At 45.4% G+C, this 21375-nt stretch overlaps 6 protein-coding genes; 4 read left to right on the top strand and 2 right to left on the bottom strand.

Annotated features, from left to right (window-relative positions):
• Positions 1–734: 734 nt before the first annotated feature.
• On the top strand, positions 735–3216 carry FFUJ_06771 (uncharacterized protein; the record flags this gene model as incomplete). XM_023576948.1 has 3 exons in its annotated part: positions 735–1110; positions 1162–1427; positions 2371–3216. 3 exons carry the CDS (start codon positions 735–737, stop codon positions 3214–3216), a joined length of 1488 nt encoding a protein of 495 aa, XP_023430097.1.
• Positions 3217–4060: 844 nt separating this feature from the next.
• On the bottom strand, positions 4061–6138 carry FFUJ_06770 (uncharacterized protein; the record flags this gene model as incomplete). XM_023576947.1 has 4 exons in its annotated part: positions 4061–4090; positions 4143–4817; positions 4889–5807; positions 5873–6138. The coding sequence occupies 4 exons, from the start codon at positions 6136–6138 to the stop codon at positions 4061–4063; spliced, it is 1890 nt and encodes a 629-aa protein (XP_023430096.1).
• A 517-nt stretch (positions 6139–6655) lies between these two features.
• FFUJ_06769 (uncharacterized protein) lies at positions 6656–9936 on the bottom strand (the record flags this gene model as incomplete). XM_023576946.1 has 2 exons in its annotated part: positions 6656–7910; positions 8039–9936. 2 exons carry the CDS (start codon positions 9934–9936, stop codon positions 6656–6658), a joined length of 3153 nt encoding a protein of 1050 aa, XP_023430095.1.
• Positions 9937–12859: 2923 nt separating this feature from the next.
• On the top strand, positions 12860–13315 carry FFUJ_06768 (related to RF2 protein; the record flags this gene model as incomplete). The annotated part of the gene is made up of 1 exon (XM_023576945.1): positions 12860–13315. The coding sequence occupies one exon, from the start codon at positions 12860–12862 to the stop codon at positions 13313–13315; it is 456 nt and encodes a 151-aa protein (XP_023430094.1).
• A 456-nt stretch (positions 13316–13771) lies between these two features.
• Positions 13772–14904, top strand: FFUJ_06767 (uncharacterized protein; the record flags this gene model as incomplete). XM_023576944.1 has 2 exons in its annotated part: positions 13772–14116; positions 14167–14904. 2 exons carry the CDS (start codon positions 13772–13774, stop codon positions 14902–14904), a joined length of 1083 nt encoding a protein of 360 aa, XP_023430093.1.
• A 1549-nt stretch (positions 14905–16453) lies between these two features.
• Positions 16454–20213, top strand: FFUJ_06766 (related to tol protein; the record flags this gene model as incomplete). XM_023576943.1 has 5 exons in its annotated part: positions 16454–16990; positions 17074–18006; positions 18279–18612; positions 18676–19435; positions 19496–20213. 5 exons carry the CDS (start codon positions 16454–16456, stop codon positions 20211–20213), a joined length of 3282 nt encoding a protein of 1093 aa, XP_023431319.1.
• Between the last annotated feature and the right edge of the window lie 1162 nt (positions 20214–21375).

Raw genomic sequence — 21375 nt, 5'->3', positions numbered from 1 at the left:
GCGCACAATCAGCTTGGATAGCCAAGCCCTAGGCAGATCTTGTCAGGGCTGAGTTTCCACGTGGAAAGGAGATAAGCCTCTACCTACCTAGATAAAGGTCTCCACATCACGTTTGCACATGTAGTACGCATAAAAACCTGAAGTGAATCAGGTAGGATTTTGCAGTTTGTTGGCTTGTTGTGGCTTGTTGAGATGTCATAAGCTTTAACTATCAACCAATGCTTCAACGCCACAAACCCTACAGTGCGGGGCATTTGCAAGTCAGAACAATTCTCTTTCGCCTATCTAAGTTCCCATTGCTAATACACGCTTTAAGCCACGAGTCTCTATGGCAAATATACATGTGACTTACACCTTATACATGATCACAAAAGCTCGACCATTGCCACAGCATAAATTGCAAGATCATGAAAGTCAAAGGGTGTCTCATTTGCCCGACCGGAGGTATAATAGGCTCAGATGCATCCCTGAAGATGGAATGATCCAAGCCGGCACCACACAAAGCGTGGGTATTTCGTCTGCCGACGACCGTTCCGCGAAATTACAACAAGCGATTCAAACCAATCATGGCGAACACAGCAGGCACTCAGACTGTGTAAATCGTCCCAGATGGCGATATCATTCTCGTAGTTGGATCTGATAAGACGAAGCTTCTTGTCAAGTCTATGCTATTGAGGGCAGCCTCAAACCCCTTCTCAGCCATGCTTGGGCCAAATTGAAAAGAAGGCCATGATATGCGACATCATGATGGCCCGTTTGAGTTACCACTACCGGAGGACAATGCTACTGCAATGCAAATCATGTGTTCTGTCATTCACTTCCAGAACGATAAGATCCCGCAGACCCTCCCCGCTAGCGACGTCCTTGCTGTCGCCATCGCCGCAGACATGTACGATTGCACGAAAGCCCTACAATTTGCCAGCAAGTCATGGCTCCGGGAATTAAAAGCGAAACCGGAGGACCTTATGCTTCTTGCCGCCGCGGCATACCTCGTCCGTAATGCCCAATCGTTCAGGGAAATCACTGCTGCTTTAGTCCTCAACCATCACGGGTCTTATGTCGCTCTCTCTGGGGAAGATACTGCTTCCATCATGCCCTGGGAGGTATTATGTGAGTCCTTCAGTGCTCGCATAGACACGTAACTAACATGCCCTTAAATAGACTTGCTGGAAGAGCAAAGAGGCTTTGCAAAGCTGCAATTGGCAGAGCTTCTTATCAGCGGAGTCAGCCTTGCGAACTGCGATTACAAATGTGGATGGACAGGCAGATATGCTTATGAATACATATGGAAATTGGATTTCGACTGGCTTTGGCCTGTGCACCTCTCTAAACAGTCTATCACGGCGGCGCTACAGAAGACGGAGACAATGTCTGATCCGCTCCCTTGGGAAGAAAGCGTTCCTTGTACCGACGCTCGCCACCACCATGTTCCACAATATAGAATATGGCGTAATGGTGATATTGAGCACCTAAGAGAGAAAATCGGGCTTTGCCTTGAATGCGATCAGGGAGGGAGCAACAGGTTCGAATGTAAACAGCCATCTCATAGTTCTCAAAGCTAATCAGTATAAGCACAAAATCCACAAGTCTAAATTATATACAGGTATGTAGTAGAGTCTCAAGGCAGCTAGTATATATGCTAAAGACACGAAAGATTCCATGATGACTTTACTTTTATGTGCATAATGCTTCAATGTCATGCGGGATGGAATGTAAGGTACACGCGAATGAGAACTATATACTTGCGCTTATCTAGGCTATGCTCCTTATACTCAGTGGTATGAATTTACCAGCTCCGATCTTCATGTGTTCCCTGTAACCAAATCCTTTATTGAGGGTATTTATCGCTACAATCTATCGCCATGATATTCCATAGCGTTCCATGTATGTCTGAGAGGTCATTTGGCTGGCCCTGCAAGATGGCAGAGATGACTTCTTTGGTAGATAACGTAAAGTATTTTTAAGCGGCAACTTTTTGACTGCTATAGAAGTTTAATGCGGCTAACTAATACTCTGTAAAGTATATAGCTATTTCGTACTTAATATCCCACGATAGAAACAGCTTAGTCTAAGTCAGCCCTGTTAGGCTCTTTTATAATAAGTACGTATACAGAACTCTGCTCCAACATTTCCATTCGTCAATCTAAATGGCAGCGAGCACTCTTAGTCAGCTTGATGCATGCAGTCACTGGTCAGATGACGACATGTAATTTAGGCAACAATTACTTTCAAACCAGGCTAGAAGTACATACGTTCTTTTCCAGCTCTTACAAACACGAAAACACAGTTATCGTTTAACATAATGGTATACATACTTCAGAACCCTCATCCTGTAGTTGCGATCCTTAACCTAACGTATTTCTAATATAGGAAGCCATCGCCGCCACCAGCTCAATCACCAGCCTCCTCGACTTCTCTCTTTCGGTCATCAAGACCCTACGCAGGGCAAGCAACGCATTCATCGACGCCCCTCAAATAATTTCGAACGTGTCGATTCAACTTGATGATTTACAAGAGGTCTTGGAGGTAGTTCAAAAAGAACGTGAACTTCAAGCTGACTCGGTCGAAGCCGAACTCGCTAGATTGAAGGTCACCCTTGGACAATTAGAGGCCGTCTATAGCAAGCTGGACAAAAGGGCAAACAAAAATGGGATTAAACAGTTTATGCATACGCTCTGGGATCATGACCGAGATGTCGAAGAAATCAGGGAGATCTTGGGCCGAATCGGATCCCACCAGGAATCTCTTACTATCCGCATTTTGGTCATCAATGCAGGACTAGTCGGGACCTTGAGAGATGGTTATCATTTGAACGGCGCAACTTTGACTCGAGTCGATCAGAATGTCGCCAAGGCTCTAGGCGAAGGCGTCCGCATTAGGCGAGTCTTGGAAGATCGATCACTTCTCTCCATCGAAGGGAATGAAGAATTAGCCAATTCGAGCGGTGCTGACAGGGCGACTATTAGGGAAGCCACTGCAAACATTTCCTCAGAGGCATCCGCGGACATGGAGAAATACGTTACTCGAAGACTGAAGGCTGGCGACGGTTTCATATACCACGAGGGGGATTTGGGATTGGACTTCTCAAACACCACAAAACAGAAGTCGGTCATGGAGGACATTGAGCTTGGCAAAGAATCGTCTGTCACTCGTGGCAATATTTCCAAGGATGCTTCAGAAGCGTTTATTGCAGGCTTATGGGGTCGACGATCCTGATCCAGGGTTTGTTTTAAGTGATGTAGCATTTGCCAAAATAGGGAAAACTGTTTACAACTAACATCTTCAAATTAGTTATAGATTGTCAGCAGGCAAATCTAGGGATTTTACATAATTCAAGTTACTCAAAAAGGTATGAAAACGTGCTTATAAATTCACTTCGGGGTCGATCTTGAGACTGTTATGGTAGGGCCACCGACCTACCACCAGTGGCTATGGTGTTTAGCCGTATTCTGCCCGGTACACCTTACGTTCAGCATAGTTCCTGACCCTTCTCAACAAAATTCAGTGTGATAAGCTACGAGCGTAAGTCCGTTTAGATCTGGATTTATCTATGTCATCGCTTGGCTGAACATTCGTTTGCATAAGTCCATGTAGAAATAGGGCACCTACCCACTGGCTTGATCTCCATTTCGGAGCCTCTTTCGTTACACTACGTCTTGCCGCTGTCCAGCACCTAGCCAATTAATAAATAGGAATAATCTGGAGCTAACGTTCACTACCGTACCCAGTCTCCCAGCAGAACTTAAATGCCCTCATCAGGATATATGGTACAGTTTCCTCGCCTTTCTTAATCTTCCCTCTGGCATCTGAGACTAGCCGTTTTGGATGTTTTGGGTTTGTAAAGCCTCCTGCGCACGAATAAGCAACTTTTTGCTTTGCCTAGTATATTGGTTGGTTTCTCCATAGCCTTGTATGTGAAGTTCCAGGGCTATCCGAGCAAGTCTCTCTGCCTCACGATATCTACCCAGTGAATAGTGAAACTCAGCAAAGCTATATGAGCTTCCTATTGTGTGCGGATGATGATTCCCCAGTACCTCCCGTCTCAAGTCTAGACATTCTTTCATGAGTCGCTCGCAGGGTCCAAGTTGGCCTTGGCATCTGTATGTTAGTGCGAGGCTGGATAGGGTAGTAATTGTATCTACATGCCTCTCCCCAAGAATCTCTCGACGAAGTTCTAATACTTCTTGGTCAGTTTTCTCAGCTTCTTTGTATAGCCCCTGGTTGAAGTATGCATGAGCAAGCCTTGACATGCTTTTAATAGTTCTTTCGTCCTTCGGGCCGAGAGTGTCTTGTTGGACTTTCAGTACATCTTGTAGAATGTGTTGGGCCTCAGTGTTTCGGCCCTGCCGGCAGTAGATGCCAGCGAGACTGGACTTGCTATGCAGGACATCTGGGTGGCTCGCAACAAGCACTCTCTGTCGCAGTTCCAGTACTTCTTGCTGAACAAACTCCGCCTTGTCAAGATCCTGTCTCCTGATCACCTCCACAAGGAATTGCTTCATCCAGATTGTATCTGGGTGCTCCAACCCGAGCGAATTCTGTCGAAGACGGATAGAATGGGTCACTACCGGCTCTAGTTCTCCCCATCGTCCTCGCTGGTCGAGAAAGACTGCTACATAGTAAAGTAGATCCGCTGTCTTAGTCTCTGTTTTGCTTATCTCCGCCCACTCACTTACTCGTATTGCATGTGTTACAAACTGTTCACACTGCGCCCATGAATCTGCTCCTGGTGCCGGAAAGAGATTCAAATAAGCTGAAGGGCCAAGCGGGAATAGTATACTTCGCCCCTTCTGAGCCTTTTCAGCTTGTTTTCCGCCCTTGGCAGATCTATTAGAGCCACTTCTGTAGCTTCTTCAAGGCTCATCCTATATCTCAAAGCTTCTTGTACAAGCTTGTGCATCTCGTAGCTCGGTTTTGTATCCCCTGAGTTACGGAGACTGATAAACGAAAGCTCCCTCAATCGAGCAATGGATGATAGAATCTCGAGTTCCGTGGGCTGAGCAGAACGCCAGTTGTCGGCAGCTGATACTAATTTTGCAGCTGCAGCCATCAACTCTTCAGGAATGTTTTGATAGTCCAAATAAGCTACCACATGCAATATGTAGTATGACATCTTGCTCTCTGCCCAGATCCGGTCAGTCGAAATCCTCCACGTTTCCAGGATGCTGTTTGAGGCCTCTGGTCGTCGATATCGGTCTGTGTCGCTTATATTGAGTAGTTCCAACCGTGTCGTTCTCTGTTTCAGTTGATCCAGGTACGTCTCAGCTGACATCGATAGCCGTCGCATGAATCTACCCGCTTGAGAAACGGCAAGTGGAAGACATTCGAGCTCAGTTACAAGGTCATCCACTTTTGGCTCTGTCAGGGTTGATTCTCTACCTCTCGCCACTGTTAGAAGTGCTGTGGCCTCTTCCATATCCATAGGTTGCACTGGAAGACCGCGAAGTGCTCCTACAAGTGTTCCGACAATATGTTCGTCTCGGCTTGTCCATAGCACAGTACCCTGCAATGTGCATGGGATATACTTATAGAGGTTATTCTCTGTAGCTGACTGTCCAACTCCAAACAGCCCTAGGTCATCAGCATTGTCAATGACCAACAGCCATCTCGATCTCGATTCGATCTTTCTCCGAACTGCTTCAAGCAGGCCAGAGCCGTGGAGTCCCTTGTCAACTCCAAGCTCTTTTCCGATTGTCTCGTAGTCTGAGGTAAAACTGGCTTCGTTCTCTGCATGCACCCAGAAGACACACAACTCTTCATCTGCGATGCAACGCTGATAGGCGTAGTCTAAAGCAATTTGTGTCTTGCTACGTGGGACATTTTCAGTATCTTCACAGAACAAAAGGCAGCTATACCAAAAGGAATCACATACCCTGATCCCCCTAGTCCCCACAATGCTGCACTACCAGATCCTATTGATGGTAGGAGGCCGTTAAGTCTCTCAATGAGATCCCTGCGTCGGATCAGATCCTCATTGCGGGGATACGGGATGACGCGGATGGTTGCGGAATGTGCCGGCTGGTGGGGTAGACTGTAATTAACGGCAAAATTTCCTTCGATATTTCCTTGGTGGATAAGAGTATGGTCACGGAACTGGCTATCTGTGAGACTATGCTGTTCGTTTCTCGATAATGCCATCGTCTATCGAATGATGCCCAAAGTACTTGGTCTCAGCCCAACTGCGGCTGAAGATATGCTGACCCAACACCAGTTCCTCACGTGATGAAGCAAAATCAGGCTGCGAAGTGTCGGTGCATAGCCATTTGAGACTTTGATTATACTAACCAGAATAAGCAGCGTGTCTTTGACATAGCTGCCGAATGGTAGAAGAGTCTTTCGGGTCGCTACAATACGCGCTGCCTTACAAAAAAGGCACTTTTACATTTCTCCATGATTAGTAGGGGAACAGATGGATAGCCCCACCAATGTGTAAATTAATTATATATAAGAAGTAATTATCTAGATTATATACAAATAGTAGCGGCATTGTTCTCGCGGCCGATAAGCAGCTTCAATGGTAACCCGGATATAGCTTCGGAGCTTTCGAACGCTGTAGCTCCGCCGGAATGTGCCAGCGGGGATTGTGCAGGCCAGTGCCAGTGCACAAACAAAGAGAATGTCATGATACACAATCAGAACGTGTATGCGGCTTGTCTTATAAGAACAAAATCATTCCCACTATCGCAGTCATTGTGATCCACGATGCAAGGTCATGTCTGTGAGCTTCTGAAACAACCGCTGGTGAAGCGTAAGGTGCCCCCTTGGACTTTGAAGGAATATGACTCTGGCGAGGAGGTGATGATTGAGATGGAAGTGCGGAAGTATCGAGTTGAGGAGTGGGGATGATGCTTGTTTCTGTTATCAAGCTCTTTGGGGATGATGGCTGAGAGGGACTCATCAGCGTATTGCCGTTGGACTCTGGTGAGCCTTGAGCTGCAACAGATGGCTGCGGGTACCCTTGTTCCGTTTGATCATCACCATTTGATCCTACAGCTGAAGTTGGGGTCGCGGGCTGGTGAGTCTTGTAGCTCGGGTGGCTATCCTTTAGTCCTGCGGCTACTGTATGGGATTCAGGCTGGCCGTTCTTCGAGTTCGGTTGTGAACCTCTCGTAGGCTGAACCGCAGGATAGCTATTGCTGCCAGCGTCTGTCTGATGCCCTCCAAGCCAACCTGAAGGATACTGAACTATCGGGTGTGTATAGATCGCACTGCCAGTCTCATAAGCAGCCTTTGGAACTGTCAGAGTAGCAACATCCCCTCCATTAGTACAAGCAACAGTTGTCATATCGACTGTTGGGTACACTTGATGCTTGCACCCGCAAGGGCTGTAGAGTAGGGTAATCGGAACACAAGTTGTGATCAGAGATGCAGGATTGCTTGGATTGATAGTAGTGTACGTAACAGTGGTTACCGTCTCGGCAAATTGAGTCTTGGTGGAAGCATGACCGATGGTCAAAGTCGAGTAAGCAGTGTGGATGGCAGTTGGGGTAGGTATGGATGTTGGCAGGTGAGTCTCAGATGTGGTCTCTTCGATGATGGAGTGAGAGGCCGAAAGCGTCTTTGAGCTAGCACTCCTAGTTGTAAAGGAGGAAAGAGAATACGATGAGTCTGTCTGACTGTAGCGTGAAGTAGAAGTTGATCCAGAAGTTGTTTTATCGGTCTGAGCTCCCGTAGTCTGTAAGGAAGAAGCAGAGGCAGTGGCGGATGCAGACGAAGTGGTGTCGGAGGAGGAAGCCGCCTTGCTATAGAGGGTCAAAAGACGGTTAGGTGCAATCGCTCGATGCCGAAGCTTTTGATCGCTGCGAAGAATACCACCACAGAAAATAGTACGATCTCCAGGACATGGAAGATTGCAGCTTGCATCTTTAATGAATTCTGTATCATCAAGCAGATCGGCCTTATAACAAGTCCTGATAGACATTAGCTTGGGGATTTATAGATCAGAAATGGATAAATGCATCTAGTTGCGTCGTTTGCAACAACTATGATACAGACTGCTCAAATACATGGCAAGTAGTACATGAAATGGAAAACTTACTCTTGATAGACACCAATGTACTTGCTTCCGGAAGCCAAGTCGACACACTTTCCGGTGGTCATTTTTGGATCAGTTGCTACCTCTTTGAATGATGGATAGCTCTCAAGGGACTTCAAGCAGCCTGTGAAGGCATATTCACCAAGGGCAGGAATGTTACTTGCAGTAGGAGTTGATGAGGTCGAAGGTGAAGCGGAAGCATCTGATGTGGACTGTATCTCAGTGGAAATACGGCCGGTATCGCTCAAGCTCGATTCGGTGACGGTAGACTGGATCGTGGTGGCCGGGGCGGTAGTGTCTGATGTTTGCAAGATCGATGTCTCCAAATTTGATGTTTCTGCAGAGGATGTTTTAGTAGTCAAAGTCTCGGCGGTTGAAATCTCGATGCTGGTAGAATCGGTGTTCAGTGAGACCGCACTTGTTGCGACGGTAGTTGGCCCTAGGGAAGCTGATGTAGAGTCCAATCTGCCATCCGATGTTGACTCTGATACAGATTCCGACGACAACGAAGAGTGAGGATTGGGTAGTGCAGATGCTGACAATTCAGTTGATGATGAGATGACCGCCAGTGAGGTTGTAGCTGATGTAGACGCTAGTGTAGACTGAAGTGCAGACTCCGACGTAGTCCCTGAAGGAGCGCCTGACGATAGCGATAGTGATGTAGAGGCTGACAAGGTTGTTGATAGTGAGGCAGCTGCTTCGGAGGTAACAGCTGATGTAGTTGTGAATGATAGCGACTCCAATGTGCTCGCTGTCATGCTCTCTGATGTGAGTGTCGATGGCAGTGATGACGATGTAGTTTCTGGGAACCCGGATGATATCGACGCTGAAGAGCTTGTGTAGAGTGTTGATAAAGTCTCAGATGACGCAGAGGTTGATGCTGATGAAAGTATCTTGGAAGCAAAGTTGGTACTAGGTGAAGATTTTGTCCCAGTGAATGACTCAATCAGGTCGCATTCGTAATACGGAGAAGGTAGGAAATTGACAGCAATACATCTGTTTTCCCTGTCACATCGATCCACGCATCCCTGCATGCTATCTTCTTCATCCCGTCGGTAGATAGATTCACCGGTCGAGGAAGTATCGCAACTGATAGTAAACTTGTTCTCGTTGGGACCAGTATAAACACTGCCGGCCATTTGTTCGCAGGAGAGCGGCCCTGACGGTGCTGTAGTTGACGCCGCAGCAATTGATGTGGTTGTAGAAACTTCGGTTGGGGCTTCAGTTGTAGATGAGGCAACTGGTCGGGATGCTATAGCCATGTCCTTGTTGGAGTCACTCATGAAACCGTTGAAACCATCGAACAAGTAACAATCGTTGAACCAGTTGTCGAACGTGACTGCGCGACAGGCCAAGGTGTCGGCGCAGAATGTCATGCATTCCGTCAAGCTGCGCATCTGGTTGCTATAGTCGACCTGACTACCGCCAGTTGCTTGCTTGCCGCAAAAGATTGTGAACTCGACATCGTCGATATAGGATGGATTATCGAGTTGGTTGCAAGGTGTTGGTGCCGGGATGGCAGCTGTCGTAGTAGTTGGCAATGCCGTAGATGTTATCGCCGTGGTTGATGCAGCAGATGACAGCAAAACAGCCATGTCATACAGACTGTTGGACGCTGGGCCATCTGATTCGTCTAGCGTGTAGCACAAATACTGGCTGCGGTCAAACAGTGCGGCCTTGCAACCTGACGTAGTGGCACAAAGCTCGATGCATGACGACAAATCGGTGACTTCGATGGTGGGACCGATTTGATTGCCGCCGAGTGAATATGCGTTGCAAGTGATCTCGAATTGCGTATCGTCAGGGCCTTGGTAGGGGTTGCTTAGCTGATCGCAGGATGCTGCCAGGCAGAAAGATAAAAGAGATGCCCAGAGGGCACAGAGGGTTGCTTTTGACCTCATGTTGAGACAGAAGTGCTGAATCGTGTAAAGCGCGGAGAACCAAGTTGCAGTAGATACGTCAAACACTGTAAAGAACGCAGGCCTGAAGTATTAGCCGAAGACGTCCATCCTCCTTAACACAGCACAGCTCTGTTTATGTTATAAAAAACATAAAAAGGAGAAAACAGATAATTTTACAGTCCTCAGCCACCAACAAGCTGAATCGGCCGCCGATGGGCTTTGTGGGCCATGGCCTGATGCGCGAGCAAAAGCAATAGTCTCAATTTGAGAGGGTCTGCAAACAAATAAAAGAGACATCCTAGCCCTATTTAGGCTTAAAGATAAGCTTTAGCTAGCCACTAAACTTAGCGAGCTTAAAATGTTTATGCTGCTTGTATGTGCAAAATACAATAAGTGATTAGTAAGAAATTGTCTGTATATCTATTTTTATAGGCAGCTGCTATTAGAACTCTATTTATTTAATGTATTTAGATTGATTTATCTCTTTAGTGGTTTTGTTGACACATTGACGTTGGGTTCTGGATCAGCCCAATGATCCATAACACTAAGATGTTCTGGACCGCCACTGCAAGCAATAGTTAGGCACTATTGGTTTTCTCACGGTAACCAACACAAATGGAAAAATCCCTGAATCAGGCTCACCGTTCATCTCCTGGCCTTGATTGCAAATTGCTATGCACTTAAATCTGATTTCTAAAGTTATTATAATTACAGGGCTTTTTTTACATTTCTGATCTTCTGGTTATAAATTACTTAGAGCAGTGCAAAGATCTCGTTCCTGCATAACCACAATACTGGAAAATTGAGCGAGTCTAGACATAACTATTAGTGCTTATCTTAGTGCCGTTTTTGTTATCGATAGTCATCACCGCCTTTACCTGAGGTCTGCTTATAACCCACTGTCATCCTCTGCACTCTCCGACATGTTACTATTAGCAGACATTAAATAGCTATTCTTACCTATTAATAATAAAGCCAAAAAATTATACACCAGCACTTATTGTGTTTAACATAAGTATGTATGTATTTATACCAGCATTCTAAGAGCCAAACAGCTATATTTCTAATGGGCTGATTTTACATCAGGACCTATTACAGTCAAGATAATTACACATTTTGCAAAGTCAATAGCCTTCTTTGCTGCGACATATAAGCTGAGTTCATCTATTACCACAGCTTGTGTAACCCTTGCAAGTACAAATCATCCCCCTTTGTTACATTGCAACCTCTAGGTTGTGTGTTGCCATTGAGGTGAACTTTTGTCTTTGTCATTAATGATTTAAAACATCAACAGACGTCCACTCTTAAAATAAAGCAGGTTTAGTACAGACCCAAAGATATATTATAAAGCCATAAATTAACTTTGTGAGGACAGCACAAGCTTAAGCTCTTAATGAATCAATAAACAGACTCACTTGAAATAACAATGCGGCTACAGCTTTACCCTGCACCTAGATCTTGGCCTCGGCCCGTTGCGATGAGTCCATTAATATAAGCGGGAATAATTTGGGCCCTGCAGATCGCTGCCCCTTTAAGCCATCACTGTGCAGAGACAAAGGTCTTGCACCAATCGGAAAGACCGTTTTCTCGGGCCGCTTCTCCATTCGGCTTGGCTTCTCCGACCAAAAAAGACCTCCAAACGGCGAAGATCGTGAGATTATTGAATCCGTTCAACATATGAGCAACATCAATGCCAAGATGAAAGAGTGCGCCCCAGTGGTCTCTCTGATGTTATACTATTTCACCTTCACTTGTGAGTTTGATCATCAAACTTATGCCGCGCCAGATGAGGAAATCCATTCGAGCCATTGTAGGATCGGCCTTGCTGGGGCTGATGTTACAATAGACCTGGGCCAGGCGTCCAACGCGGTGGGGACTTGGTCATTCCGAGCTCAAATGTCAAGGATTGAACGGCTGTAAATGCCGACCGACTCCTCTCTACTCGTTATAAATTGGGATCGACCACGGAACTGTGGACAGATCCGGCGAGCGAGATCCGTAAGTAGTCGAATGGAAGGGATTGTCACCGCTGCATCGCTATTGAGCGGTCTTGAAAGGGCTAGCGCTGAGTCCAAAGGATCTTGAAAGGAACCGAAGGGTCTTGTAATCGAACGGTGTCCACTCATAGAACGACTGTGCAAGTACAAGTGAGCCGAGGAGAAATTATAGGTTATTTGCTGTCGTATATTCTTACCCTTTTGATCTTGCGATTGGCACGGGTATTATGGAATCGGGCGACTTGCCTGCCCACGGCTCCGAGAATGGACCGCGGATGATCTATAAATTGTGAAGTCACTTACCTGCAGATGGTTTAATAATATTGTAGAAAGAGAGGGTCTAAATAAAATTTGTAAGACATTTCCTATACAAGGAGATTATATGTATAGACTAAGCAACAGCTTTCGAGCTCAGAGTAACGTTAGCTATAGTGAAAAATCAAAATATGTAGATATTACATAGCTAGAAGTGTTAGGTGTTTATCAGCTGCTGTACCTCTTCTTGCTATAATGACAATTGTAAAATAAATGGGACTATCTCTTCAACTGGACAATTATACGAAAACTGCTTTTCTCGCTTATTTGGTAGGAGGAATATTCGGTGACTCTGAAAATGGACCCAGACTAGGGAAACCCATACTATTGCGGAAAAATCGCTAAGACGACCAATGAGACATGGCGACATGTCTATGCATTGGATAGGTCTTTTTGTAAAAGACATTCCTTCGGAGGCAAAAGTTCATTAGCCGATGTCTTAAGGTGACGGGATCATTGAAAGTGTTAAGCTGCTTGTACTCCAGTTAAAAGCCTAGATGTCAAGTATATAAGTCCCTGGCTCTCCCAGATATCTGTTAGCAACCACTCACTCAAACACTCAAACTTCACATCAACCTTTCCACCAACTTCTACAACCTACAACTATCAAAATGCTCGTCAACACCAGCATCCTCACCCTCCTCATGGCAGCCTTTGCCGCAGCCTCTCCCATCACAGAGTCATCTTCTACCCTCACCAAGCGCAAGTCAGTCAACGATTGCGGTGACTCCAGCTTTGAGAACCACTCCTCCGGAGGCTCTCCCCAAGTCGCCGACTGCCAGCAAATCGCCCGCAACATCGCTGGTGGCGGCACCTGGACCGTCGGTGCTGGTGGCGAGCACCACCAGCTGGTCCAGTACGGAACCTGTGCTTTCGGCGCACAGGGCGCTGGATCAAACATGAACGCCGCCCATATCGGAAATCAGGACATCATTGATCTGATCAACAGCTCTATTGAGAAGTTTCAGTGGGAAGGAAAGGTTGGCGCTGCTGGTGTGATGGGATGCCAGAGTCTTACTGGACTGGTTGGGGGAGTTAACATGCGATGGGGTATCTACCATACTTGAGCACTTGTGACAGTGCTTTGGTGATACCGAGTCATTTCGGCTTCGAGGATTACAGCATTGGCGGCCAGGAGAGTCTGGGGACGAATACAAGAGGAGCTGTTGTCTTTACAATGCATGGTATTTTCTATTCTTAGTCTAGCCGTTGTTCAACTAGTCATGCAGCGACTTTTGCTAACTGTATATATAATACCTTTCTTCTATTGAGATGTGAGATAGTTTTGCTTTCCAAAAATTTCACTCATTTACAAGCACGATCCTTCGCTATAGGTAATATGTAGCGGCTGACCTATACAAGTTCTCTCAATCAAGGTCCTAAACGTGTAGATGTGTCATTGGGCCTGAGGTATTAGGCAGCCATAACCCCGCCTATCATACACTAGCACTCGTCTACTTCTTATGCTCTTCCTCGATCTTTCTTCAATCTTCTCTTAATCTATACTCTCTCATTACTTCACCATGGACCCAGAAGAACTAAAAGTTCTAACCGAGACGCTGAAAGAAAAAGCAGCGGCCCAACATAGGCTACGTGTCCCATTTCGAGATATCCAGTCAGAGCGCCATCGCCATGTTCTAGATGGCGCAATAAAAAATGCCTTGGCTACTGAACTTGCGCAATTCACGTATGCTCAAATCATGGATGGGCTACCCACCGGAGATGTGTGTTTTGAGCGCCGTTTCCCTCATGTCTTTGGTGAACATCCTATCGACTCATGCCACGATGAACTATGTCCCGGGGCTTTTGACAAGGCCCAAGAGTATTATCAACAGTGGAACTCCGCCATTCTCACTTTTGATCCAATGGTCAGTCATGTCTTTGATATTCCTTTTCGTATTGCTACTCACTGTTCTAGACCATTGAGAAATATCAACATGCCGAGATTGGGTCTAGAGCTTTTAAGACACGTCTAGTAGAGCTAGTAGCCGTAGCTCTTCATGAAATCGCCGTTCTGTTATTTCAGCTTGACTTCCAATTACACAGAGGAGGAAAAGCAGACATTGACTACGTTACCAACTGGAGGATACCAGCCTCTGTGCTTGAAGGCCTTGTTGATGTCCCGCCACGGCCGACTCTCTTTAGTCACCACGCCTATCTCGATGCAGACATTTACCCGAATGGAGTTGCTGACATAGTTGGGTTTTGGGCTGAGGATCGTATCCTCGGAGGCGTAGCAATCTTTGACCGTCGGGCAGAAACTTCATCAGATACGCCAATGCCCAACATCTACTTTCATTCCTGTCGCCATAAGCAGACTTATCGCGTTTATCAGCTTCGAGATGATCAACAAGAGGCACTGTTTGCATTCCTACTCGCAGAAACAGACTGTCCTCCTCCTGAGCCCAACCCGCTCCCTATTTTGAGTGATGCACAAAATCGCGTTCGTGTGGACTCAGAATACGCCCTCACTCATCATGAGATCTTTCGGGATATATGGGAGAGAAAGCCAATCACAATTGAGCAGCGGAGACTCATAGACAGACAGGCAAAGTCGGATCTTGACTATCCTGAAGCCCTCGAGGAAGTTGTCCGAATCAATGAGCAGCTTGGGTTTCCTATCCCAAAATTCAGAGAACGATCACCATCGGTATGATATCTGATGTATCTGAGTATATACTGTTGATTGTGTGAACTTGGGGAATCTAGGTTGCTTCAAGTAGCTATGAATAGAAATTCAGAATTTGAAATGTGGTATCCGCCACGCTTGAATTAATGGTGTAAATTTAAATGCGTTCAAGCCTATCTTCATAATTCTCAAAATCATGATATAATGATATTATAAATTATTTAGCTAAAAGAAGCTATTAAAAACAGATTATATTAAATAGAAGTTAAAGGACTCTTAAGGCATAACTGTAAAGTTCTATTACTGCCATAAAACAGAAATATTATAGATAGACTTACTACCACAACAAACCTCACCTCCAGAATCGTAATAATTATTCCAATCATTAATCAATAAGACCTTCTACTCAAATTTAGCATACTTGGCTTTAATCATCTGAGTAATGATATCCTTCCCGTTCACCACAGAACCCTAAGGATTAGGCGTAACACAGGCAGGTGTCATAGCCCGTCCGTAAGCCAGAATTCTTGAGCGAGGATCCGGATGTTGCCGTCAATTTTCTTGGCGCATTGCCCGTTGGGGTTCATCAGCTTCTTATCAGCGAGAAGCTGTGTGATAGTGGCCGCTAAGGCCTTTCCGTCGCGATTAGTGTCAGCGTAATATCGGCTTTGACTTAAGTTTGTCTGTTCAAGGCAAATACCAACGAAAGCCCCGAGAAAAGCTATTAAGGATCACCGTTGGCGATGCACTGAGAACATACCGCAAAGAGCTAGGAGGTGATAAGAGCGCATTGTGAGAAGTCAAGTGCAGTGAAATGATAACGGGAGTGATATTTTCACTTCAAGAGAGTAATTGATTGAGATTTATATCTCATTGTCGTCGGTAACATAATCTCCATGCTTCTGCTTGTAATCGTGGAACTACTTCAAAATCTAAGTGTTCTGACTGTATAATAAACCCTTTAGTGTAGCCATAAAGCGGCAATAGCAGATCCACCTATTTAGAAAACTTAAATATTACATTGCAGTTATTAGTATTAATTATAGCTATTGATTTAATAGAATTAAAGTTTATTTTTAAAAGTACTAAGAGGTAAAATAGAAACAAAATAGAAACATTCTTTTATAGTTACTTAAATATAAATCTCTTAATTTAGTAGAAATTGAAGTTAATAAAATATACTTTATCTTATTGGTTCGCCGTGGTAGCTATAACAGGATTAGCAAAGCGATTTAGAGTGGCTATGCTAAAACGCTGGGCGGCAATCATATCATCCTTTGAACTTGCATTAAGCCAATGATATGTGACCTCTTAAAACCAGGCTGGTTGAAATAACAGCACCTTTAGTCCAGATTCAATGCAGGTTTAGATTGCCGGTGAGAATAATACCTTTACCCTGTGAGAGTCAACGACCAGCCAAATAAATAGTTATCAGGTTCTCATCCATGCTTTGCCCAGCCCGTCACATTTAGTAACTCAGGCGAAAGTTCAAGCAAGCCGCCCGTTCTTATCATTTAAGAAAACCTGTGTTCTGAGTGAATCAACCCCAAGATTGCATAGCACTACTCCCGTTATAATGCTCGACATCGAATATCTTAGAGGCCGCGGCCAAGAAATCGAAAGTCACTTGGAAGAAAACTTTGACAGCGCCGAGTTCCTCCCTTGCACCAAAATTGACCAGTTTTTGGGAAGAAATGCTGTCGAATTAGCCCTCAAAGCCTCGGGCCTCAACGATAGGGAAGACCTTGTGAATTTTGTCCTCCAGCCTGCCAGGGCTAAGCGCATATTTCTTATCCTCCTATATATGTCGGAGGAAAGGGAGAAGCTATCTTTCCTTGCAAATTTCCTAAAGCAAAAATTGACCGACGCTTCGCTACCAGTCAAGAAAAGCCAACTTGGTTCGATCTTCACATCCAATAACGATCGAACCCTTTTTTGCAAATATCAGCACATGGTGACATCACCAGAATTTGGCAAAGACAAGTTTCGATCGAAGCTTCATACCGACACGATTCTGCCTTATCTCAAGAGCCATAATCCATCGGGTCGCGGATTTTTTGGTGAAGTATCTCGCATGGATATTCACCCATCGCACATCCCGGAAGACGTTAGAGTGAGTGACTATGTTTTATCCATTGTTATATGAATTTTTTGTTTATGGGCTCCACCCATTGCCATCGAGTTAATAACTTCTAGTTAACTCTCGGGGGAACTGCCTCTATCGCTGTAAAAACAGCAAATAATCATGATCAAATCGCCAAATTCTTTGAACAGGAAGCAACAGCTCTGGAGAGATTAAAGAATCATAACTCGCCAAACCTGGTACAGCCAATTGCTGCCTATGAATACAAGAACCAAAAATGTCTCGTCTTCCCTTGGGCACATGGCGGAGATCTCTACAAGTTTTGGGAAGCCTATCAAGAAAAAACGGTTGATCTTGAATGGATCATCTCACAGTTCACTGGGCTTTGTTCCGTACTCAATGATCTCCATAAGATTAATTGTAGGCATGGAGATTTGAAGCCCGACAATATCCTTTGGTACAGGGATAAGGATGGATTGGGGACCCTGAAGATCGCTGATTTGGGCCTAGCCGCCTTTCATATTAAAGACACTGGAAATCGAAGAGGCATACAGACTATGACTCCGACAGGAACAGCGCGATATGAACCACCTGAAACAGCAGAAAATAAGACTGGTGAACGATCACGGATGTACGACATCTGGTCAATGGGTTGCATTATGCTGGAGCTGCTGATATGGCTCACCCAAGGCATATACGCCGTTGACAAACTCGGAACGGTAACAGATTACTTCTGGAAACGCGACGACAAGTCTCATAGGTATGAGATTCATCCTGAGGTGAGAAAATCCATTGAGGAACTGTATAAGCATGAAGCTGTCCAGGGAAACCAAACATACAGTGATCTCTTGACACTCGTGACAAATGGGCTACTGGTGGTCTCTTTACAGTCGGATGCCAACCAAGGTGCACATCGATACGAGGCATCCAAACTCTACGAGCAGATGCTCGTAATCGATAACAATTATCAAGGCAATGGCTCAGTGCAACCAAGTCAAGCGAGGTCCATGACAGGCCGACACAGGCAAGAACGTCACAGCCAAAACGTAAGAAAGCATTGATATTAAAGGCTAAATGCTAAACCGTGCAGTATGTAAGTACTATCAAAGCAAACCGTTGAAAAATGCCATTAATAATATTTTACGATGCAAAGAATGTAGGATTGCTGCTGAACCCTTCCTTTGAACGGACGATGCTAACTATAGCCAGTCGGTAAGATGAGTAAACAACGGCCAAGCAACAACTATACTAATAAACCTAAGATTGTTAGTTTTCCATCTATTTACAAGTTTTGATCCAGGTACTAATGAAGCCAAAGCAAGCGAGCCAACTTTATGACGTTTGGCAGAGTACTTCGCACAATCAGTTCGCGGCACAGTTTCTCAGTTTGGTAGGCTGGGATAATGTAAGGCCCGATTCAAACTTAGCTCTAAACAATTTGTGTGCTCGATGTAGCAGCATTAAGACGACGCCGCTATTTTCTTCAACCCTTCCCGTCGAGATCCAAGCAAATTGCGATTTGTGTTCGATGCTGTCGATAGCATTGGACAAGCAAGGCATTGCATGGCTGGAAGGTGTTCGCATTCAACAGAAGGACGGCGCTATCGGTGTTCTTGATGCCCCCTATCTCCTCTCGGTTTACTCCGAACCAGGTATGTCAGCACATTATCTCGCTATAGTCTCTACCATGTAGCGGCTAACAATCAGATGTCAAGGCCAATCAGTACCCCACGGGGCGCGACTGGGCCTTCCCCAACTCCCAGATCAAGGTGGCACTGGGCAGTTCTTACTTCTGAAGGAATGGGCACGAGTGTGCAGCCTGGAGCATGAAAAGTGTCGCTCTGGGAAAGATCAAATTGTCAAGGCAATGCCAACACGACTCATCTCAGTCCAAGAACCCGTTCACCTTTTAGATTCTTCCTCTATTGATCCGACCGATTATATAGCACTAAGCCACTGTTGGGGGAAGTTAACGGAGGATCAGAAGTTCTGCACTTACAAGCGCAACATCACTCAGCTGAGAACGAAAATTGACACTGATCGACTACCAAAAACATTCCGAGATGCCATCGTTGTCACTCGAGGAATGGGTATACAATATCTCTGGATAGACTCTTTGTGTATCATCCAGGATGATGATATCGACTGGGAGCAAGAGGCTGGGAAAATGGAACAAGTGTTCAGTGGCGCTTACTGTACCATCAGTGCCACAGCAGCTAAGTCATCACTCGATGGTTTCCTCAGCGACCGTTCGCCGCGTCCCTATGTACATCTAGATACGAAAGATGGTAGGCTCTGGATCTGCCCTGCCATCGATGACTTTCGCCAAGATGTGGATGCTGCTGAGATCAGTACTCGGGGCTGGGTGCTACAAGAAAGACTACTCTCACGCCGTACTATTCACTTTACGTCAAACCAAGTCTACTGGGAGTGTGGCGAAGGTGTGTGCTGCGAGACTCTTGGACACCTTGAAAAGTAAGTAAAGACTGCATTGGCTCAGCTATAGACATGAGTCGAATGATTGACATCTTCCAGCCCGAGGGCCGCTTTGACCAGCGACGCCAACTTTCCTAGTTCTGTCCTTAAACTCTATCGCGATGGGAGGCAGATGTTGATACAAGACCTACACGAGAGGTATACTAGACTCAATTTAACAGTGTCAACAGACCGCTCTGTAGCTATTCTGGGTCTCGAGACACGCTTGGCACGAGCATTGGAAACTCAGACGGCATATGGTCTATTTGACACCTACTTCGCCCGAGGTCTCCTCTGGAAACGCGGTCAAGAATCGTCTATGCCAATCATTCCATACCAGGAAGATAAACGAGTTCCGAGTTGGTCATGGTTCCACCGGAAAGGCGTCATCGAGTACATGGATTTGAAATACGACAGGGTTGATTGGATGTCGGGCAATTTCAACAACCCTTTCACAACTCAGCAGCATGGAGGGTCTCGACAACAGGCAACCTCAGAGGCTCCAAAATGCAGCCATGTCCTCAAAGCAAAGGCAAAATCCATTAAAACAGATGGTACCAGTCTGTCAGAGCACATTGTCTTTGATGATGAAAAGTTCGACCTCGACAAGGTGAAGTGCGTAACGATTGGATCTGATAAGATCGGCGGCGGAAGAATTCATGTGCTTCTCATAACTGTCTTTGGTGCTCCTGAGGAGAATAAGTATAAGAGGGTGGGGGTCATGTCGCTGAGGCCAACAAGTGTAGATGGCGAGGGATTGTGGGTTGATATCTATTAAATTAACTTGTATAAACAATATATTGAAATTTATTGTTATAAGCTTTTACATTTATCTGCTGGCCAGATCAATATGAGGCAGATATCACAGATTGACTTTTTTATATAGCTCGTTATTGGTACAGCCTCCTACCCTTCTCTTACATCCTGTATAAACTAGCCTCTTTTAGCTTCTGCTGAGCTAGTTTGAAATCCTGAATTCTTTGTTTTAAATCATGTCCTTGACCCGAGTTTGAGATCTGAGGTTCTGTATTAGTTCTCACATAGATTGCACTAAACATAGTTTCGTCGTGATATGTGAATAAATGACTCACAAGCCCATGTTCTTCTGCTTGGTAATAGATATATATGAGGTAGATATTCCGCTGTAAGGAAATTTTGAAACGCTTCTCGCCGTAAAGGTAGGATAGAGAGTTGGACAAGTCTCGGGGATGTATGCGATCGGGGGTTTCGGTCAGAACCTTAACGTTAGAATCCTCCCTGACCGGTGTCAATCGAGATATTGCCATTGATACATGTATAAAGCAGCGAAAGCAATATGGCGGCTTGGAGGAAAATGTGAAGACGCCGGACTTCAGAGTTCTTAAGAACACAGTTGAAAATATCTAGGTGATTAGGCAGCCATGTCGATGACTCGTGGCGGCTGACAAGAGGGGGAGCAGGGGGATTGAAAACGGCACCGGGTGCACTTATCTCGCAAAATCGCCCCCGCATGTGAGGCCCCTACTCCAATGGCAGATCATTTCGCCAAGAGCGGAGGCCTCCCCTACCGAGGATCACATTTCGATGTAGTTGTAGTGGCTTGGTGATAGTGCTTTCCCAAACAACTCATTTTTCCCTGGGCCGTAATTTCAACCTTGTTTTTTTTATGGCAGTACTTCAAGCTGAAAGGAAATGCGTGATTTATTCACACCCTTGAATTTCAACTGGATCAACATTCTGCCTTTTTCTAATGGGAGGGAAATAGCCGCCAGCCTCGTTCTCTTCGTGGGGGCGACTGATTTCTCATTGGTGGTCTCGAGTTCAGCTGATGCATGAAATTGAGAAAGTGTGTGCCCTTGCACAATATCGGACCCTTGGATTGGTCAGTATCAAACTATTGAAATTCAGAGTCTTAGTTCTATTATGGGATGTTGAATTTAGTATGGGATCTGAGACAATTT

The sequence above is a fragment of the Fusarium fujikuroi genome, chromosome FFUJ_chr05 (assembly GCF_900079805.1).
Source record: "Fusarium fujikuroi IMI 58289 draft genome, chromosome FFUJ_chr05".
Lineage (NCBI taxonomy): Eukaryota > Fungi > Ascomycota > Sordariomycetes > Hypocreales > Nectriaceae > Fusarium > Fusarium fujikuroi.
Note: the sequence above shows the minus strand (reverse complement) of the source record. Positions and strands in the feature narration are given on the sequence as shown.